This window comes from Monodon monoceros, unplaced genomic scaffold (assembly GCF_005190385.1).
Source record: "Monodon monoceros isolate NGI ecotype Baffin Bay Population unplaced genomic scaffold, NGI_Narwhal_1 Super_Scaffold_17, whole genome shotgun sequence".
Lineage (NCBI taxonomy): Eukaryota > Metazoa > Chordata > Mammalia > Artiodactyla > Monodontidae > Monodon > Monodon monoceros.
The window spans coordinates 28,671,787-28,694,769 of record NW_021703773.1 but is presented as its reverse complement, the minus strand read 5'-3'; the positions used below and the strand labels follow the sequence as shown (position 1 = coordinate 28,694,769).

At 42.0% G+C, this 22,983-nt stretch overlaps 1 protein-coding gene across 3 annotated transcripts in view; it reads right to left on the bottom strand.

Annotated features, from left to right (window-relative positions):
- Positions 1 to 1,834: 1,834 nt before the first annotated feature.
- The window catches only part of AGPAT5 (1-acylglycerol-3-phosphate O-acyltransferase 5), a 57,644-nt gene continuing 36,495 nt past the window's right edge, over positions 1,835 to 22,983 (bottom strand). Inside the window, exons 6-9 of one of the 3 annotated variants that reach the window (XM_029226591.1) lie at positions 11,056 to 11,217; positions 4,562 to 4,685; positions 3,861 to 4,020; positions 2,029 to 2,178 (exon numbers count right to left, since the gene is read on the bottom strand). In XM_029226591.1, coding sequence (XP_029082424.1) covers positions 3,906 to 4,020; positions 4,562 to 4,685; positions 11,056 to 11,217 — 401 coding nt within the window. In that variant the 3' untranslated portion in view covers positions 2,029 to 2,178; positions 3,861 to 3,905. Of the gene's footprint in view, positions 2,179 to 3,860; positions 4,021 to 4,561; positions 4,686 to 11,055; positions 11,218 to 22,983 lie in introns of all 3 variants that reach the window. The other 2 variants (XM_029226592.1, XM_029226590.1) reach the window with 2 other exon arrangements.

Here is a 22,983-nt window from a genome sequence, read left to right as displayed (position 1 = left end):
TCTTATGCAGGTCACCTGGCCTTCTTCAAATCAGTTATAATCAGCATGATTCCAATGGTATTGCTTCTTAAAATTTAAATTGAGAACATATCCATGACATTCAAAGTAAGTTACACAACTTACATTTATTGTGATCTAATTAGAAATAGTTTCTAAGTTTAGGACTGTTAAAAAGAGTATTTAATGAAGACATGGGATTGATCTAAATTGCACTTTACAGGGTAAGAGAAAATTGCAGTTTGGCATGAGAACAAGTTTTACCTGCACCCCCATTCATAATGAAGCCAACTGTGTCCTGTGGGAATGTGTGTATCAATACATACACACATACTAACATACACAAACCAATTCACACCACCCAGCTCTTCAGAGGGGTTACTTGAAATGGCTTACTCTGGTTCTGGAAAATCAGACCAAATTTCCTTTAATTTGTGTTTCCATTTTGTTTATCATGATTTAAATGGTGATAAAAATCCATTACTTGGAAGCAGAATTGGTATCTTAAATGACCAGCAGGCAATCAAGCTTGAATTGTAACATTAAAAATAGAGCAGATCACACTTTAAAAAAGGTCCTCTTCTAGGGGATTTATTGTTCCATGACTGAAAATTGTGTGATTTGGTTCCTGAAACAAAGCTCTTCTTTTCAGGTGATACAGATGAATTGTGTGGCCCCATTAATACCAATGGGAATGAAACAAATTCACTCCGTCCTGATGGATTAAGTCTGTACTTCACTGGCTTGAGGAAGGTGATTTCTTGACATAAGACGAACGCAAAATGCCTTTGCTGTGGATGGTGGGCTGCTCACGAGAGCTTACAAGGCTCAACTCCACATCAGGACCAACGCTGGCTGGCGACACAGCGCTTTCCCGTGAGCCCCTGTGCCAGCCCTGAGCATCACCCCTGCCGGTGATCCAAAGGAAAAGAACTCGAATACAGTGGAAACCGACCACGACGACATAAACAAAATGATTTGGGGATTAAATAGTTTGCTAAACCCAAGAGTAACAGGCAAAAGGCACATGCTAATAAACCTAGTCAGGTGTTTGAGAGCTCCCACCATCTCAAATATCTATGGACTCAGGTCCAACAAAGGTTCACACTGATTATTTCGATATAAAAAATAACAGGAAATCTTAAGGTTTTCAAGTACTTATGGCACAAATGTCATGAAGTGCTAGGAGCTTAGCTTAAATCTTCAAAAAGCTGAGCAATTTAAAGTTCTGCTACAATGAATCAGGATCACAATTTTAACTTAATTCTTGTATTTTTATACATTATTCTTTTGTATAGAGTACAGGGTGTGCAAATGAAGCTGTTTCAGTAAATACCAGAGATGCTAATCACTTTGCCAACATAAAGTGAACTCAGCTAACAACACAATACAAGTCCTCGCTAACCAGAGCTCCCCTCACCAGCATTCCTCAGCCTCTCCTCGTGTCCTTCTCCATACTTAACTACAATTTCTTTCATCGACTTGGAGAAATTAAACACAAGGCAGAATATTACACAGCTGCAAGACACTAAATATTTCAGTGATAAGAGTTTGGACCAGTCAAGTTGTAAAAAACTGAAGAAAACAAATACAGTGAAATATACTGCCAATTGATGTTCACGAATGCAGCTATCGGAATTACAAAACAGTAACAAAATATATAATCCTAACAGTCTTCTGGAGTTGACATTAGTTCATAGGAAATGCCAACTATAACATAAACTCTGTTTATCTTTTCCCTTTCCAGCAGCTTCTGGACTAAAGTTGTAAAACCATGTATGTTTGCCCAAGACCAACTGCATATCGGCTTTAGTCAGAAATTCTATTTCATCCAATGTTCAATCAACAAGGCTTTATTTACACTTCTTATTAAATTCAGGAACAATCGGATGTAATGTGCAGCCGCCAGTAATAAACAACGTAGCACATCCCACTGCCTGGAGACAGCTACGCGTTTACGCTTTAATACTAACCCACAAGCAGCCAATTAAGGTTCCATAAATCCACGTTTTTACATATAGTTTCCTTCCAGCCTCGGTCATAAGCATACCAGCAGTCAAACCACTTAAGATCAAGAATGATGGTAAGGTCTTCTTGAGACTTAGTTTAGAATTAACACTTTCTCCGGGAAATTTGTTTCTTCTTTCTGGATCCAGTGAATCATAGAATTCTATAAGCAATCTATGGCCAGAATGAAAAAAAAAAGTGTTAACTTTCAGGCTTAGCCATTTCAATATTGTAATTCAACAAATATTTATTGGCTGCCTATTATATGCTGGAGAAGTTATAGGTCCTTATAGGAAACACCCAGAGAGTTGGTTTAATTGGAGTTTCTAGACATTAAAAATATCTTTAATATGCTCTATGATTAATGTATAGGAATTATATGTAATATGTACAGACAGATGGTTTCAAGTAACTTTATGGGGATGTTTTTTAAACTTTAGATCTTTAAAACTTCACAGGGACCTGACACGCACGCGGGCTTTTTCTCTGCCTCCCCCCGTCTTTACCCCTCCAGACACTCCTCCGCGCAGCTCCTATTCTACCACAAGTCAGAGAAAAGACCAGCAGCTCTTATAGATGGAGAGTTACCCCCCAGCACCCCTATTCGCATGGAATTACAACAGCAGGTAAAAGAAGGAAAAGTAGCATAGCTAATGCAGTTTCCTTATTTTAAAAATGTAAAGTTATAATAGAATACACTCAACATAAAAATCTGAAACACAAAGTACAAAAAGGGAAAGTCTTTCTGTTGCCTTTCAACTCACACTCCCTAGAGAAAATCACTGTTTTAAAACGTCCAGACTCATTCTAGATATACATATAAACACCTATAACACAAAATACATAGGATATTAATCATATTGTTCAGGGTTTTTTTTCTGATAACACATTTTCATGTCAAAACACATAAATCGTACTTCTAAAATTTCTTCCATATCCAAAGTGGGTAGCGCTGATTAATTGGTTTAACACATTGTCATGCACAATTGAGAGTCAATGAAATACAGAAATTTGTTTATAAACTTCATATAGTTTCATTTTCAACACAGTACATTTTTAATAGCTTTCACTTGTTAAAGTTAATCTAGGAGGGTTAATTAGGAAATATTTTACTGCCATACAACAAGGAGAGGAGAAACAATGGCAGTTTCCTGAGAAGAAGCATTTTAGGAGACTAAAACACAGGTAAAATTTCTGAACATAAACAGAATTTTGGAAGTATTTTTTTCTTGCGGCTGCATTGGGTCTTTGTAGCTGCACGCGGGCTTTCTCTAGTTGCAGCGAGTGGGGGCTACTCTTCGTTGTGATGCATGGGCTTCTCATTGCGGTGGCTTCTCTTGGGGAGCATGGGCTCTAGGTGCGTGGGCTTCAGTAGCTGTGGCTCGTGGGCTCAGTAGTTGTGGCTTGCAGGATCTAGAGCGCAGGCTCAGTAGTTGTGGCGCACGGGCTTAGTTGCTCCGCGGCATGTGGGATCTTCTCAGAACAGGGCTCAAACCCGAGTCCCCTGCATTAGCAGGCGGATTCTTAACCACTGCGCCACCAGGGAAGCCCTGGAAGTATTTTCTAAAGCCTTTAAAAACCATTCTTTTCAATGTGGTCTTAATAAATTTAAATGGTGCATCCTATAACTCACAGATCCATTTTTTTCAGAAAGAGGAAAAAAAGTATAGATGTTTAAAACACATCTTTCAAAAAACAAAAAGGATAAAATTTCCACTGAAAACAAAACGAATAGTAAATAAATAATATATGCTGAAGTTTTCATCCACGGAAATTCAATTTCTAAGTATTATATCTAAACCTAAGAACCCAGTTTTTATCTTCCTGAAAAGAGAAGAAAATTCTAAAATTTCTACCTTTAGAAATCTGTGTAAATCACAGGGAGACTAACAGGCTCACCCTCATCTGACCTCGAGCTCCGCCTTTGCCAGAGGCATCCAGAGGCCCCGCCTGGAACTTAACTCACAGCAACTCTCAGCCAGGGGCCAACACTGCACCAGCTCCCAAGTCATGTTACTGGTGGGAGAAACACAAGGCCAACCCCAGAAACGGTTTAGGCCCCAAAATACTAAAAGCAAAAGGACACTTTTTTCGTGACAATGTCAACTGCCCCTTCTTCTTCCAACAAATACACTGGAGTCAGTTCCACATACACGTGAGACACCATCCTCCACCCCACAGCCCGATTCTCTACACACCGCCGGCCTGCCCTCAGCACGCACACACTCCCCTGGACCCGGGAGGGCGGGCCTGGGGCATCTCAACAGTACAAAGCTTTCTGTGTGTCTCTCTCTTCTTTAAAAAATTTTATATCTTTATACACAAATTATCGAAATGCAATAAATAACAAAGGACAGCCCCCATAACAAGATCTTTCACAGTGACTTGTAACAGTCAAGTTTAAAACATGGACAGAGGAGGCATGGAATGAGATCTGACTTGAGTTCATAAAAGGCTTTCTTAAGATAATAAAACGGTTTACATTCGTCTCACGCTGTTTACTATAGTGACTGTGTTGAGCCACTGTTTCTGAAGGGCTAGAACTGTCGTTACTCACTTATCTTTTATTTCAAAACGTTCATGAAGCCATCTTTTCATGTATACTTGTTCTTCCGGGACATCTTTTTTGTCTATACGATCGATGTGAATATGAATTTTTGGACATTCTTTGCAGAGAAATTCTAACAAGAAACAAAAATATTTCATTTTTATTATTTTAGAATTCACAGTTACATAAAACGATAAAAATGAGCTTTAAAAAAGTTTAAAAACAATGAAGAACAGATTTTTTCTTTAGCCAAAAAAAAAAAAAGAAGAAGAAAACAAAGATCATAAACTGGTGGTTTTGGGTTTCAAGCTGAAGTAGTAATAACTTCCAAGTCTTCCACAGTTAACTAGGTCATGAGTTAAATCAACCAAATGTGACTTTCCATACAACAACCTTTAGTAGATTCGACAGGCAGCCCAGGGTCAGGAGGCTGGCCTCTACTAGAAGCACGGACCCACCCTCCGAAGGGATCCCCAGATGCCAACCACCATCAGACCCACCAATCCCCTTCACGGGGCCACCACCCTCCGGTCCCAAGCCTAGGGCTTGTCGCGCGTCCCCGCTGCTCCCACTGGGCGGTGAGCCCCACAGGGCAGGGATGGGTGTCGCTGGCAGCACTGGGCGCACAGGGGCACTTAACCCCTCGGTCCTAGTGCTGGGCCGGCCCGGGCCCTGCCTCCACGGCTCCACAGTCCTCCCCGCTCCTCTGTGACTTGCCAGTGGTTTCTACTCACTGGTACTCCTTGCTTTCCTGATCCTTGCTGTATTTTAACGTATTCTACGTGGTTCGGGAACCAAATTTCTTTCCGTGGAATAGCTATGAGCCCTTCAATAATTACAGCTCCCAAAACATGCTAATCTGAAAAAAGCAGATGGTCCTTTTTGCAGCCCACATGGCACAAGGGATAAGGTCAGGATTTATTCCAAGATAAGACAGAACTTTGAGTCCGGAAATACCCTTTTCTGCAGGTGGCTTTCTGTGGAGACATGAGCATATTAACACACTTAAATTCCTGGAGTACAAGGAAATATTGCTACGAGATTTAAGAGAAGGCTATGTTCCCTGGGTGGGTATGCAAGTAGGAGGCCGAGACCTTTTATCTCAAGCCGATATGTGTCCAAAGACGTGTTCTGAGAAGCGGTGACTAGTGTGCTACAGAGTTTGAGGAAGACTTTAAGCTAACCCTTAAAGAAGGTTCCGCCTCTGGACCACACACACCTCTTTCTGCTAAGTGCTCGCTACAGCTGCTCTGAGTAACATGCTGCACTTAGGTCATCAAAAATTCTCTCATTTTTTCTACACTTTTAGGAGTGAATTGGCTTTGATGATAAATGTGCAAAAACACTGCCACAGGGAAGATTTTACTTTTTCAATATTTTTCTCTTAATTTTCCTCAAGTTCCATTTCCCTTTAAATCAAAGACTGGCTTAAGAAGTGCTTTCAGGAGCAGAACTGGGCATGGGCCAAGAGCACAGCCAGTGAGCCAGCGGCCTGGGTTCTGAGCCCTCACCAGCCCTGCGCATACCTGTCAGCCTCTCTGTGCCTGTTTCCACGTCCGTACGAGGGAGGTGACAGCAGCAGCCCCTGCCTGAGAGGTTGTCATGAGCTACGTTATTATGAAGGGAAACAAGACGTAGCCGACCACGGAAAGCCACCTCCTCTGATTCCTCTTTGCAACGTGAGGGTGTTGGGGGCACGTGGGACAGGACCCCACACACGCGTGCGCTGCAGGTGACTGACCAGAATCTGTTGGCCGCACGTGACTTCTCACCTCACCCTCCTATTTCTATTTCTGATACATAAAAACGCAGATGCCGACACCAACTTTCCTACCTTCACTTAATTACCTACGCCTGCCCCTCAACACTTCTGTTAATTAAGTGGTCATCCAACTGACACTGCGTTTATCCTTGATATTCCAAGTCCCATGCACAGACGTACAGAGTCCGCAAGGAAACGAAACCGACTGCACTTCCAGCGTCAGGAACGAATGCTTGTGAACTCAAGTGTTTGGGACGTGTCAGCAAGGCCTCTAGTAAGATGCTGGTGTGAGGAAAGGGCCCTGAAGTTCGCATGGGTGCTTTTAGGTTTTCCCACCTAAAATGTACACGGTACTGTGGTATTTACACCACGCTTTCGTGCACGTCACTTCACTGGACCTTCGTGCACCTCTCTAGGCAAGGACTGCTGTCTCCCCGTGGGGATGAACGAACCAAGGCCCAGTGTCGTCAGCAGTGGAGACAGGCTGGCCCAGGCCCTGTGGTCAGGCGTCCAGATACAGACCATACAAGCACCAGATCACCTCTCAGCGCACCCAGGAGGTTCTCCCACCAAAGATAAGAAATGAGTAGCGAATACTTTCTTCGATAGTCAATAAAGCTTTTGTGTCTATATTAGTAAAAACGCTTTTAGTTGGGGCACATTTCATAGGGCATGAGCAACAATTATCCATAATATTTAGGGAATGTAGGAAAGTACTCAAATTAAGGTGTAATTGTTTTCTAACTATAGCTTTTCCAGCAGGTCCCTAGAGTATATTGATACGCTAGGGCCAAACAGAAAGTCTTCCAAGTATCCACACACGTCACAAGGTCTAGTCTCTGCAGAGACCGAGTCCCGAGTGCTCTGTGCCTGGGGAGCCTAGCGAGAAAGGCAGAGCACAGACAGCGGGGCCCAGGATGTGTGCGGGCTGAGCTGTGCGCCTCTGCACGCCGGGCCCGTGGGTGGTGCCCATACTGCTTACCGTCCGCCTTACAACCTGCCCCCTTCCCTCTGAAAACAAAAACAAAAAACCAATATGACCTAAATCCAACAAAAACTGGATAGATACATTGTTGTATATTCACACCAATGAATACTACGTAGCCTTATACAAATATTACGTAAGTGTATATACTGACATGTAAAGATGTTCATGACACACTATTAAGGGGAAAAAAAGCAGGATATGAAGATACATATACATAAATAAAATCTCATTTAAAAAAATACATAAAGGCACATCACGCCAACATACAGACATTACAGAAAAGAAGACTTTGAGGGAAACATCTGAACTGTTGTCTGGGGCTGCATCTGGACAGGTGAGTTTGTAGAGTTTTTTCCCTTCTTTCCCTCTGAATATGTTTTTTCGTATAAGAAAATATTAAGACAAAAAAGTTACCTAGAACCATATAAAACGCTTAAACAGAATATCAATTGTTGTCCTTTAGCTCACAATTTCTTCTGGTACACCACCCATTTTAAAAACAGGATTTACAAATCAATTACAATCAAACTGCCCTGTCTCACCTCTGCCCAATGGACGCTGTCCACGAAAGCGCTCAGACTTTGCTGAAAAGACCAGATGAACCACAAGAGGACGCCCAGATGGCTCTGAGCCATACCCACATTCTAATGAAACAGACCACGAAACGGGAAGGACACGGTTCACTACCTGCCGTCGCCCTCTCTGACACGAGGCCTCATGAGACCCACGCTACTAGACGCTGGCCACCGCAAGGACCCCTGCAGAGTCACCAGCACGCAGCTTCAGCCCCGCTGCAGCGAGCCCGTTAGCCGTCTGCAGTGCAGCTGAGGCCACCCAGGTAACTCTGATGGAACCTCGATCCTCCTACAGGGCTTTGAGAAACACCGGTCTACGGCATATCTATGAACAATCTAGCAACTTTATGGAAAAAAATTTTTAATTGGGCTATCAAATATGAATATTAAATAACAGCTCACTGTGTATGGAGATAACATTTAATACTTATTCAACTCAGCCACAAGGTACCTACAATATTCCAAGTTATGGAATTTTATACTTAATCCTACTTACATCTAAATTTAAAGTGAATCTTAATTTATACTAGACTAAGTAGAGCAGCGTATCAATCAGTTTATGTAATAATGAGAGTTTTTCAAGCTACGGGTCTCAACTCACAATCAAAATCAACACACAACAGATGTCATCTCTTACGTGCACAGGTATATTTGTAGAAAAATGTCTCAGCAGTGGGAATGTAAATGCTTTTGTAACTTTGATAGACATTGTCTAGACAACTTCTACAGAGGTTGTACTGTATTGCACTCCTATCAGCAAAGTATGAAAGTCTCTGAGATACTTTAATCTCACCCACAGGGCCTGTTATCTAACCTGCTAATGGGGATTTTTGCCAGTCTGATAGTAAAAAAATGGTATCTCATTATACGTTTTAATTTGAATTTTTCTTATTATGAATGAGGTTGAACAAATTTTTTCTGTGAACTGTCTGTTCTTGCCCTTTACCCATTTTTCTACTGAGTTACTACTGATCATATCAATTTATAGGAACACTTTGTACATTAAGGAAATCAGCCTTTTTCTCTGCAACCCTCCGCTTGCCTTTTGGTTTTACTCTGCTGTAGTCTTCCTTGCGGAAATATTTACTCTTAATTGACGAAATGACACATTTTGTTTTCCACATGGCTTCTGAGTGTGACAGCTAGGAAAGCCAGCCTTTTCAAAAACAGAGACCTCCGTCATGAATACACAAAGCCCCGTCGGCTACGGTGCAGAGCAAGTGGAGCAACGAGATGGGGCGCTGGGTCTGGAGCCCGGGAGACACAGCTGAAAATGGTTTGCCTCCAAAGGCACTTCTGATCTACCTGAGCGGGGGCACATTAGCCACATGCCAAGTGCTAACCTTACGTGCACTTTGTGCCACGGGAGCGGAGAGCAAGAGGAAGCTTCGTGAGCTAGCAAGCAGAGGAGCGAGGGAAGCCTTCATGGGGACAAGGTTGCAGACTTGGATGAGAGCAACAGAGGGGAAGGTGGCCTGGCCTACACACGGCCCTCGGTCAGAGCCCGCGTAGAGGTGCAGGAGGGTTTCAGTGACAGCGAGGAAAGCGGTCCCACCCAGCGAGCAGCACAGAGTAGGAGGAAACGATGTGAAGGAGGGGCTTAGGGACCAGGATGCTGAGTCCCGGGACGCCAGCGCTGATCCCGTGGGCGCGGCCCAGCCCACGAGTTCCTAGGACTGGATGGTGACATGATAAAGCAGCATTTTTAAAAGGTTATTATGGGAATTAGATCTGGTTTTCATAAACAATAAAAATGTGTTTAATCTTACTTTTTGAACAACGTTTGATAAACGGATGGCAATACTGCTGAATAACTAAATGCACTGTCCTCAAATGCAGAACTGGGTGAATGACTCCTTCCATGGTTAAAAAAGAAAAAAAAGTATTATATGTTGCCTTTTCTGTAAGAGGGATGGACAGTAAATTTGTACACACGATACACAAGAAAGGAAGAAAAGTGGTTACCGCTGCGGAGGGGAAGGGGGAGACCAGGTGGATGGGGACAGGGTGGAAACAGGCCGTTTCACTGTACACTTTATATACTTTTGATTTTTAAACTGTATGATGTATAATATATGCCAAAGAATTACACTTAAAATAAAATTTAGAAAGCGTGAGCTTCCGGCTTTACTCGGAGTTGAAGGTGGTCGCGAGAGCGGTCGGTCGGTCTTGCTTTAGGTGCAGCTGCCCCAGGTCTGACCTCCTCCCGCCACCATAAAATTTGCCACCTTTTAGTCCCTTCCTGCCTCAGCCCTCTGTCCGCTCTCCCAACGTCTGGGAGCTACCCTCTGTGCCCCTGAACACGTTCTGAACAGCTGCCTTCAAGAGCTGCTATGGAGAGAAGCACCCTGACAAGCAAGCTAGTCCCACGGCCGGCAGCTGCCGAGGCGAAGCATGAGGCCCCCAGCAACTGACACCCTGAGGAGGGGACGGCAGCTCCACACGCTTCCTGTGCCCACCCCACGTTCAAACGTCGACAGCAATCACGAGTGTCTGTGGGTATGTCTAACTAAAACATTCTGCTTGCTTACAATTCTAGTTTTTTCTGGTTATTCTGACATAAACAGTAGCTCAAAGGTCCCTAATACCTAGCACATGGCTGAAAAAAAGAAAAAGTCACGTAACTGTCAGTGACACTAGATGTCACCAATGTTATATGAAAAACACATACAAAGATAGACACTGAGCATCAGTGCACACCTCAGCGCTGCTAGGTTGCACTCTCCTGCCTCGCTCCTTCCTTAGATTCACCTCGGCGCTGCTAGGTTGCACTCTCCTGCCTCGCTCCTTCCTTAGATTCACCTCGGCGCTGCTAGGTTGCACTCTCCTGCCTCACTCCTTCCTTAGATTCACCTCGGCGCTGCTAGGTTCCACTCTCCTGCCTCACTCCTTCCTTAGATTTTTGTAACTTTTCCATTTCTTGGTGTAAACCTTGGGAGGAAAGAGGCTGAGTTAATGATATTGGGCAAGTTCAAGGACTAACAGGACAGCCAAGAAGTACCAAACTTAGCAGGACTAATGAAATTTCAACTGTTACAGATTAATAAAAAATATGTGAGAAATACAAGTATATATACTTGGAAACCATATCAATGTAATGTAATAGAATACACCTACCTTTTTTAAAAAATAAACTTTACCTGGGTAAACATATATGACTCACTCAAAACCAACTTACCAGCCATGGACGGCGCTTCTTTCCGCTGCCCTTTATCATCCACAGTCCCCTCAAAAGCCACTGTAACATCATAAATTGCATCTAAGTAATTCTTCATAGAATCAAAAGCAACATGAGTTGCCTTTATTCTTGGTGTCAGCACATGTTTTAATACTGGAAGGCCTAGAAAAGAAGTATTCAGTGTGGCCATAAATTAGTTACAGAACACCTTGGAAATAGAACATAACATCTAAATTGTTTTTAAGTTTCCACTAATAGACCAGTATATACTTTCGGTTAAATCTCATACCTATAGGACGTTAAGAAAGTTTAGACAGCACTCTCACATGACTTTCTCAATTTAAATCAACATTCATTTAATACACATTTATTAAACATCTACATGTATAAGACCTGGTGGGAAGCTGTTGGAAAACCTGCCCTCAAGAAGCTTATGGCCTCTCAGAAACCCTTTGATTTGGAAAACTCTGACAAGAGTAAACATATGATCCTCATTTCTGGCAACAGAATAAAGGTGGTAGCACCTTGCCCATGGTCACTCAAGATTCAGGAACAATTCCCTAATTTCTGACTCCAAGTCCCTGATTCTTTCAGTTCTATTTCTACTCAAATAGAGATGCGGTGGGAACCTAAATGACCCCCACTGTGTACAATATTTGAACTAAGAGCTGATGTGGTCTATATAACATGAAATACTGGCCTGACTTTTAGGGTAACCAAAGAATCTAATTCCTCGGTAAACTTTTTAAAAAATCTGAACTCTAATTCACATACCATAAAATTCACCATTGTAAAGTATACAATTCAATGGTTTTTAGTTTATTCAAAGAGCTATACAACCCTCACCACTAACAAATCCCAGACCATTTTCACCACTCCAAAGACACCTTTCAGCCACGGCAGACACTGCACACTATCCTCCCTGGCACACAGCCACCCCACTACCACAAATCAACTTTAGGTCTCTATGGATTTCCCGATTATGAACATTTCACGTAAATGAAATCACAGCATGTGGACGTTTGTGTCCGGCACATACATCAGTACTTCATTACTTTTCTGGCTGAATAATGTTCCATTGTATGGATATGCCACATTTTGTAAATCCATTGACTAGCTGACAGACATGTGGGCTGTTTTCACCCTCTGGCTATTGTGAACAATGCAGCTATGAACATTCATATAAACTGCATATGAATGCTGCACATGAACAAGTCTTGGTATGAACATACGATTTCAATTCTCTTGAGTATATTATTTATATATATACACACACATATACTTTTTTTTTTTAAGCTTTTATTGGACTATAGTTGATTCACAATGTTGTGTTAGTTTCAGGGGTACCGCAAACTGAATCAGTTATATACCACACCTATACTTTCAAAAGCTTCTTTAAGTGAGACAATATTGCAATTTATATAGGATAATTAATCACACATTCATTAGTGTGCCTGCTAATGCTAAGAATTTGTTCCTTTCCCCTTCCTATTTCCTACTGTCCCCCTTTTCCTGGATTAGAATATTTATTGACAATTTAACAGAAAAGTGTAGCTCTCTGAAGAAGTGACATGAAAATAGACTAGAAAAAACTTGATTTGGATTTTCTATGGCTTCTCTCCAGGGAAAATTAGCTGCATAAGAAAGAACAGCTATAGTATGTTGGGATCTTCCCGCAGAAGAATTTTTAAAATGCAGAGTGGTGTGGGAAAGACAAAGATTCCCACAACCACATGTCTGACTTGAGTCCCTAGGGCAGAAACAGTTTAATTTATTCACAAACTTATAACAAAAATCTGAATAGTATACCAGGCTGGGAAACATTGGTTTGTCAATTAAATTAGTTAATACTTCCTTCTTTGCTATTGGAACTCACCCAGTTTTATTACGTCCATAGTTCTACAGAATCACACTGTGGTATTCAGTAAGAACAATTATTAGAATCTAAGTTAAGTCAGTAAGAAGATAAGAAGACAGAAAAGTAATACTTCCCTAAAAATGAGTTATAGTGAAGATTTGGAAAAATCAACTTTGTGACAGATGAATAAGAAATACCTATCACTAGTATGTAGACAAAGTGAAGGCAAAGTCTTCTCACTGAGGAATGTACTAGGGGCCGCTCCAAACCTTGGGTCATTATTATAAAACCGATTTCATAGGGACTTCCCTGGTGGCGCAGTGGTTAAGAATCAGCCTGCCAACGCAGGGGACACGGGTTCCAGCCCTGGTCCGGGAAGATCCCACATGCCAAGGAGCAACTAAGCCCGTGCGTCACAACTACTGAGCCTGCGCTCTAGAGCATGTGAGCCACAACTACTGAGCCCACATGCCACAACTACTGAAGCCCACGTGCCTAGAGCCCATGCTCCGCAGCAAGAGAAGCCACCGCAGTGAGAAGCCCGCGCACCGCAACGAAGGGTAGCCCCCGCTCGCCACAGCTAGAGAAAATCCGCGCATAGCAATGAAGACCCAACGCGACCAAAAATAAATAAATATAAAATAAAACCAATTTCATAATAACACTATAGAGACCAATTAGAGTTTCAGTACAGAGAGAGCCAGATAACAGGCATTTATAATTAACTGCTTGAGCTCGAGCTCACCATACTGAGGACTGCCTCTGCCTCTACGGAAGAGAAAACCTCTGAGCCCTAAATAGGAAAATGGTAGCTAATTAAATTGTTTCTGGTCAATATCTGGCCTGTTTTAGTATGTGCTGTGCCTTGTTTCCATCTCTAGATCTCCTGAACTTCTAGTTGGTACTAACGATACTCTACCTTACCTTTTGACCAAGCTTCTCCCCGAGGGCCATTATAGTGATGCTTGGTATAACTGAAATTGTGTTGTTAGTATTATATATTGGAAACATAAATGAATGATACTCATTGGACAGAAAATCTTTATTGATCCATGCAGGGGATTCTACATTTTATATATATCTATATATATATAATATATATATACCTGCACATACACATATGTATTATCATCTCACTTTACTCCCACAAATTAAGTAACCAAGGTTCAGAGGGATAAAATCATTTGCTCAAAGTCACACAGCTCACAAGACTTTATAATGTCTTGTTCAGTACTTTCTTATTCAGTAATTATTAACAAGATACTACTCTAAAACTATAAACATGTAGGTTAGAGGTTAATGAGACAATAAAATAAATAGCTATAGTACCTGGTAGAATGTCTTAAGAGATTAAAAATATCCTCAGAATATAAAAATATTACTCACACTTAAAGATACTGTCACTCACTCATAACTTACTGGTAAAGGCTTCAGGAAAAACAGCACGTTGGAGCGAGGCCAGGATGGAGGCTAGTAGGGTAGAAAGTGGGGGAAAGCCTAGCGGATGAATGAAGGAAGAGAGGCAGGATGTGGAAGGTCTGTGGAGCACATGTCCAGAGCCAGTAAGGAGTTAAGACTGCTAAGTGCACCGGACGACACTGCTGAAGGCTTTAGAACGATGGGCGGATGTACTTATGTTGGTCTGTGGGACTCCATGGATTTTAGGCCAAAGGAGAAATAATATCTAGGTGCTAAGAAGAACAGTTTAGGTTTCAGAAATAGTTTAGGATATCAGGTCATAGGCAATGAGGTCCTGAATTAGGACTGAAGTAGTGCAACTGGAAAGAGAAAATGTAGTCAAGTGATGTTCAAAAAACCAAATATACATCGATTCAGCAAAAATTAAATGTGGCAGTTAAAAAAAAAAAACGGAGTAAAAAGTAACGAGGCTTCTGCCCTAGAAGACATGGACGAGGCTGTGTCCTCAATAGGAAGAGATGGGCATGAGGAAGCGCCGGGCGAGGGTGTGTGTGTGTCAGCGTGTGTGCGGATACCCATCGTGCAGAAAGAGCACAAGTGGCAGAGCAGGAGGCAGCTAACAAGGAAAAGGTGACTCAAGTTGGGGCGCTGAAGCTGAAGTTGGAGAGAACCCTCTACAAGTAGTTGAAAATATGGTCTTAAAATGGCAGAAGTAAACATCTGGGAATCATCTGACTAGACATGACAACTGAAGTAACGGCAGCGACTGAGAATACTAAAGGGAGAGAAGACAAGGCGAGCATAAGTAATGACTTTGTATATTACGTGCACATTAACAAATACGACAAGTGACCAAAGTGACGTGACACTCCGTTGAGTCAGAGCTCACTGGGATTAGCTTCTGGAGGCTGGGTGGAGTAAATGTGAGCATGCATGGGGCCCACACTTCTCTAGCGCCAAAGAAAAGGACAGAGACAACAGCAAAGCCTTAGGTGGGGTATATGTGCACACTCTCACACACACACACACACGATCCATCCATGTGAGAAACAGGCTGTGCTTGTGAACCGGGGGAACAGTGTGGAGGTAATGCGAGCAAAAGACAACTGCTGAAGCAGCAACATTAAGATTTTGAAACAGAGATAAATATGATTGTATGATACGATCTTGTCAGAGAAACATAACTTCTTCAAGGCAGAGAAACCCTGAGATGTGCGGGGGAGAATCTGAAAAATAGAACAGATAGTCAAAAAGAGAAAAATAAAGAATCGCTAAACACAGCGTAATTGGCTCAGCTGAGATTTGATGGTGTGGATTGGCTGCAGACGGCAATCAGCATGGATTTTTATCACGTTCCCAGTTGCTGAGAAGGTAGAAAAAGCCGGGTTACTGACAGCTAATGACTGTCAAAAGGCCAGGGGACAGGAAGTACAAGGTGAGGGGAGCAGAGTGCAGGGCCAGGAGACACAGGAGAGCTCCCGAAGGCCTTCAGAGTTACAGCAGGGCCAAGGAAAGACGGGTCAGAATTAAGCCAAAAAAGAAAAAGGTTCAGAGGAAGGAACAGCAAGGAGGAGGTAGAGGCAGAACCAGCTACATAATCTGCAGGACCCAGTGCAATTTCAAGACTATAAACGCAGAGCATTAAACCATCACTGGATCCTGTGCAAGAAAACGGACTTTCACTGAGAGCCTACGAATAGAGCTACAGTTATGCCCACACTGATTTCAGCCCGTGAGACCCATTTCACACTCCCAGCTGCCGGCACTGTAAGAGGACACATCTGTGGCAATTTGTTACAGCACCACGGGAAACAAGTATGTCGTCTTAGCGCCCAGCAGAACGAGAAGTGTGTCTTTTCCACCAAACCTGGGCCAATACTGGGCAGTAACTTTCTTTTTTAATGTTTGCCAGGTTGGCCTTCAAAAGCTGGTTTCACAATGCTCATTTAATTTGTATTACTTTGATTATTAGAGAGGAAGGACATTTGTTCACTGGTGTGGATCATTCATATCTCTTAAATTTCCTATTCATGTCCTTTTCCCCATTATTTCATTTGTCTTTTTCTTACGAATTAGCAAGATCTCTTTCTATACTAAGTTTATTAATATGCCATATATTACAAATATTATTAGCTTGCCATTTGCCACTTAAATTTGTTTATATGATGTTCCAGATATAATAATAACTTCTACTGAGTGAAGTCTACCAAAAAAAATCCTTTTGCTTTTATGTTTTGAAAGGACCCTTAAACCTATACAATAGGCAGTGTTATTCAAAGGATGAAAGCTGAATTCCACAAATCCTAAAGAGTTTTAAAACTACAAAGATCTTGATCAATAATATAACTTGCTCAATAACATGAAAATTCTAGGTATCTGTTTTGCCATTATAGGTGTGTCACTAAAATTTCTGTCTTCCACTACTAGAGTTCTAAAAGTTTATGTCTATCATCCTGCTGGCTGCTGTGGTAAAAACGACTTCTGAGCTCACTTGAATAGCTGCAGGGGGAAGATTAAGATACATAAGATGCCAAACTTCCTAGCAACCACTGGAAGCCAATTTTCCTAGCAAAATATCTAAAACGCTTCTAAGGAAAATGAGTTCAAATGAAACACCTCACATAACTGAGAAAGACTTAAATTAGGAAAGCGGTACCTGAACGTTTACAGGACCCAGATGGAAAGCCCCTTCCCTATTCCCCATGTCTGTTCCCTACAATGGGTAAGTAACTGCTATTATTTTTTTCTTTTTCTTAATGAAACAAGAATAAAATGAAAGTTTACCAATAAATAATAGATCCACATGTTCTAGTTAAAACACCAGAATCTGACCCAACTAGCCCGTTGAGCACACAACTAATCTTACTTGGACCAGTGGTTCTAAAACTTTGGGATGCCTCAGGGTCATCTGCAAGGCTGAGCCTCAGCCCCAGAGCTTCTGAGGCAGTGGGTCTGGGATGGATCCTGAGAATCTGGATTTCACGCCAGTTTCTGGACAATGCTGATGTTGCTGGTTCCGGCACCAATCTGAGAACTGCTGACTGAGAGTTCAGACCAGGCTTGAGTGGATCAAGAATTCGCAAAAGGGCAGCTGAAAGGACTGTGAAAAGGCAGGAGGAGTAAACAGCAATATTTATTCTGGTAAAAATTTTTAAGTAGGGCTTCCCTGGTGGCGCAGTGGTTGAGAGTCCGCCTGCCGATGCAGGGGACACGAGTTTATGCCCTGGTCCGGGAGGATCCCACATGCCGTGGAGCGGCTGGGCCCGTGAGCCATGGCCACTGAGCCTGCGCATCCGGAGCCTGTGCTCCGCAACGGGAGAGGCCACAACAGTGAGAGGCCCGCATACCGCAAAAAAAAAAAAAAAAAAAAAAAAAAAGTACTTGTTTTAGCATTACAAAATTAGTGTGCATTTTTAAAAATAAGTAACTTTTAGTAGCTATATATAAGGTATTAAATTTATAAGGTAATAATATTTATATAATGTATTTATATACATTGTTTTTAAAATGATAAATTAAGAAATATTAGTATTAAATGTAATTACATATAGAAAAATAATTTAAGGCCCTTTATGGACAGAAGTGTCTGTCCCTGTCCCCACCCCACCCCTGCCCCACTAATTCATTTTGAAGCCCTAACCCCAAAGGGTCTTTAGGGAGGTAATTCAAGTTAAATGAGGTTATAAAGGTGGGGCTCTAGTCCAACAGGACTGATGTCCTTATAAAAAGAGGAAGAGATGCCTGAGACCTCGCTCTGTGAGCGAGCCCACAGAGGAAAGGTCATGTGAGGACACAGCAAGAAGGTGGCTGCCTACAAGCCAGGAAGAGAGGCCTCAAGAGAAACCAACCCTGCTGGTACCTTGATCTTGGACATCCAGCCTCCAGAACTGGGAGAAAATAAATGTCTGCTGTTTAAGCCACTCAGTCTGTGGTGGCTTGTTACGGCAGCCTGAGGTGACTAACACAGGCCCTAAAACCTGGACTGAAACGACAAATCTGCGTAAACATAACACAGTAAATAAATCTATTTGCAAATAACCATTTGTCTTACCCAACTGAAAAAAGTACACCAATATTTAAATAGGAATACACACACACACACACACACACATACACACACGTAAATTGTACAAAAGAAATCATTAGTCCTTCAGAGCCAAAACACACAATAATTCTATGTTATTCTCCACACAGACAGTAATCTGGGATTATACTCATTCCATCATGCAAACTTATTATACCTCAACAACAACTAGTGATCTGACCCGTGACAAGATACAATAAAATGTCCAGGGCTAATTCTGACTTGCTTAATATATTTAATGAATTAGTCCATCACACATTATGAAAGGGTTGTAAGAGGCGAAGCTGTTGAAAACAGCGTACTAGTTTCTGGACATCTGGTTACTACTGTGAGGACCTCAACTGCCCCTGCGGAGCCGCGCTCAGGCCTTCCTGCCAGTAGCGGGAACCCCCCCCAGGCTCTCACTCTGCCCCACGCCCCACACACTGACTGTGCTTTGAGACAGCAGAGAGCTCTCAGTGCTCCTGGGCTCGTGCCACCCTTTCCTACTGAAAGGCAGCCTCCCCACGACCAACGCCTCTTCCAGCGAGGCTCTTTACAGCTGCCCAGATGCCTCCTCTCCCAGGAAGCCTCACCGAACCCGCATCCGGAACTGAGTTAACCTCAAGTGCACTCTGCTCATCGGTGTCTCATCACAGTCTAGCGCGATGTCACTATTTACGCAAAACTCCTACTTGAGCACCACTGAGGTCGGCAGCCTCTAGCACGGCCCTCTTTGTAGTCATACCCCTGTACAGTCTCCCCTGGGGTGTGGGCTGGACCCAGTGAACTGATTCTAATGAAGAGAATATGGCAAAAGCGACGGGGTGTCACTTCTGAGGTTAGGTTCTGAGAAGACCATGCTTGGCTTGCTCACCCTCCCCTATGCTCCCACTGTCACTACCTCTCCCTCTTCCTGTCCCCGCCCCTCCCTGATCCATCGCTCTAGAGGAGCAAGCTGTCCTGTTGTTAGGAGCTCTGTGAAGAGGCTCAAGTGTCAAGAAACGGACTCTGCAGCCAACAGCCACAGGGGACCCGAGGCCTGTTGACAGCCGTGTGATGAGCGCGGGGGCAGCTCCTCCCCAGGGAAGCCAGGATGTGACCACGGCCCCGGCGGACACCTTGACTGCAGCCTCAGACCGACCCTGAGCGCGAAGCCACCAGCTAAACACATCTGACCCACAGAGACCGTGAGATAATAAATGTTTGTCATTTTAAGCCATTAAGGTACGGAATAATATGTTACACCTCAATAGATAACAAATACAATCATGTTTATCTCTCCTATTAAATTATAAACTCCTAGAAGACATTATGGCTAGTTGTACCACCTTAGCAGAATGTGTTACATGTTAGAAATCAAAAATGAAATCAGCACAGTCTGTGAAGACTTAAAGCACTCTAGGTCAACTTCTCCAGAGTTCAGCTCTCTGTTCAACTCATTGAAAACACGTGTTCCAAGATGTAGTTGATTATTTAATGACAACAAAATGCATCAGATTTTACAAGACACATGAAAAGTAACAGGAAAAAAATTCCCAAATATTAAGTTTATTGTTTCCCTTTCATCTCATCTAACATAAAATTGTAATTCCTAAACAGAATTAAAGTGGATATAAGAGGTGACACACAAGTGTAACTGAAAATTTATATAGTTTATGGCCTTCATAACTCAAGTTTTTATGAAGAGTCTCAAACTAATTCATCTATAAACTATTTTAAGCTTCAAAGAGTAAAATATATATTTTGTTAAAGTCAGGGCTCAGCAATCTAGAATCATTGGAGAAGGAATAATTCAGGAGAGCCGCAATTTTCTGAAACCATAAAAATTTACTTCATGAAAACCCCAAATTTTGTGTAACCATTTTAGATCATTGTTTTCTTATACAAATCTAGAAAACGGTTCCTTAAACAAAATAAGACATTTTCACAACAGTACTTTTCTGAGACTAATACACAAACGTGAACTATAACTCCCTGAGGAAAGGATATAAAATGCAACATTTTCTAAACCCATTTGGACATGAAACCCTTTTTTTCCCCAAAATATCTTGTGGGCTCAGTTACAGAACATGCTTTTAGAAAAATGGAATTAAGACTGTGACTTCTTAAATAAAACATAATGAACTAATTACAAAGCATACTGTTCAATGACTTCCATTCAACTCTGCAGTGACGTCCAGACCACTAAGCCTAAAATTCGCCGCCTGCCATGACTGATACTCACGCCAGCCTGACGCACTGAACTCACACAGCTCTCCTTCACTCATCTTTTGCTTGAAGACATCAAACTCTTTGCTCTTAATTCCATGTCTTTGCTATTGTTATTTCTTATACCTAGAATTCCCTCCCTTCCCCATACGTGTCGGCCCTAATTCTACATTTCCGACGTCACCTCCTCTTGGCAGTCATCCAGACACCCTGTGTGTCACTAGTTCTCTTTTCCTTCAACTCCCACGGAATGTTATCTGTACTTCTCACACCTTATCTCTTTGTACATCATATACGTGTGTTCTTATCTATCCTCGATTGGATAAGGACTCATATCTGCCTTGTAATGAATATTTCTTAAAGGAATGTGGTTACAAGACATAGCCTTGCTTGCCTTTTACATAATAGCTCCAAATGGTAATGATTGGAGTTCTTACATCCAATTTTATTAGCCCTTCTGTTTTATCCCTCAGGATCGGCTATCAATTTTTGCCATTATTAATAGATTTACCTGTGGTGGTACCTCTCCTCCATTTTCTAAGTTAGCAGTAATGACTTAGTAAATATATATTACATACCAGGCTTTCTATAAACATTATGTCACTGAATCTCACAAAAGCCCTATGAAGGAGATATTATGATTCCTGATTTACAAATAAGGAAATAGACCAAAAAAAATAAAGTAACCTGCCTAAGGTTATATGAATTAATATGTGCTTGGGAATGCAGCCCAAAGCTAGTGGTAATGTTCATCTAAGACTAAATACTAGTACAAGAGGGATACGTGTATATTCTGTAAAGAAAAGCTGAAGGAACCTTGAAGAGAGAGGCCCAGCTGATAGAGCGTATGAGTGGAAAGGTAAATACTGTATTTGACACACCAAGTTTGGGACATCAGTCAGGTGAAGCTCTCCGCTGGGCCACTGTGAATACAGGTCTTGAGTCAGGCAGAGAGGTGCGGATGGGAGAAAGCTTTTTGTGAGTCATCTGCAGTGAAATAAATGGTGGCGACAGCTCTGGATTTTAGATGAAGGCCACCATGAAAAACACAGAAAGTGAAATAAATGAAAAAGACCAAAGTCAGACACCAGAAATAACATGAAACAGGAAAGAATGAAGCAGAAGAGGAGGCTAGAAAGGAGACTAAGCGCGAAGCACCAGAGGGTAGGAGGAAAATGGAGACGAGCCAGATGGAAGTCTAGGGGGAGAATTCAGTCTCAGATCATGATGAGTTGACTCAAACCAGCTAGAATTAAACATGCATTTCCTCTGATGCACCAGCCACATTTCGAATGATCACTACCACATGGGTCAGAGCAGACACAGAACAGTACCACCCTTGCAGCAGGCTCTCATAACCTCAGAGGCCCTGGCAGAGCGCTGCAACAAGGCATCTGTTAGGGTAGCGCTGCTGATCAAAGCAGGCAGACCACATGCTAATCCACGGTCAATCTTTAGAGACACCTTTGAGAACACAGCCAATTTGGTTAAATTGTATAGCTTATTGGTGTATCAGTTATCCAATTTTCTAAAATATGATGTTAAGAACATTCTCATTATTGGGGACATTAATAGCTTTTAAGAACTGTGAACTAACTGTGTGTAATATTCTCCAATAGGAACTTCACACATCTTCTACTTTAATTCTTACACAGACTTAGGCATACCCCTTGGTATCCACAGGGGATTGCTTCTAAGACTAGCCCCAATCCCAACTCCACCCCTTGGATACCAAAATCCACAGATGCTCAAGCCCCTTCTATAAAACGGCCTAGTACTTGCACACATCCTCCTGTATGCTTTAAATCAGCTCTGGATTTCTTCTAATAACCGATACAACACAAATGCTATGTAAATAGTTGTAAGTGCAACGTAAATGCTTTGTAAATAGTTGCCAGCATGGCAATTTCAAGTTTTGCTTTTTGGAACTTCCTGAAAAAAATGTATTTTAGATGTTTTCCATCTGTGGTTGATTGAATCCATGGATGCAGAATCCACAGATCTTTTTTAAGAGACGAGCAAACTCATGCTCAGTAACATCAGGCAGCTTGCAACCACACTGCTAATAAATGTCAGAATCTGGATTCCAATCTAGGTCTGTCAACCTACAAAATAGAAACTCTGTCCATCACACAGAACCCAGACTGCAGAAAAAGGTTCCATCTAAATAATCATGAGCCCAGATAGATTTTGCCTAAAGCCACGGTACCAAAATACGTACTGTAGGAGGCACCTGAATTTAATCTCTCAGACATATGTAATAACATGCATATGAATTAATGAGAAGAAACTTCATTTCCTAAGAAATAATACAGACATTCATTCAAGGAATAAAAACATTCATTCATTTCATCTGTCGTAAAACATAAATATCTTC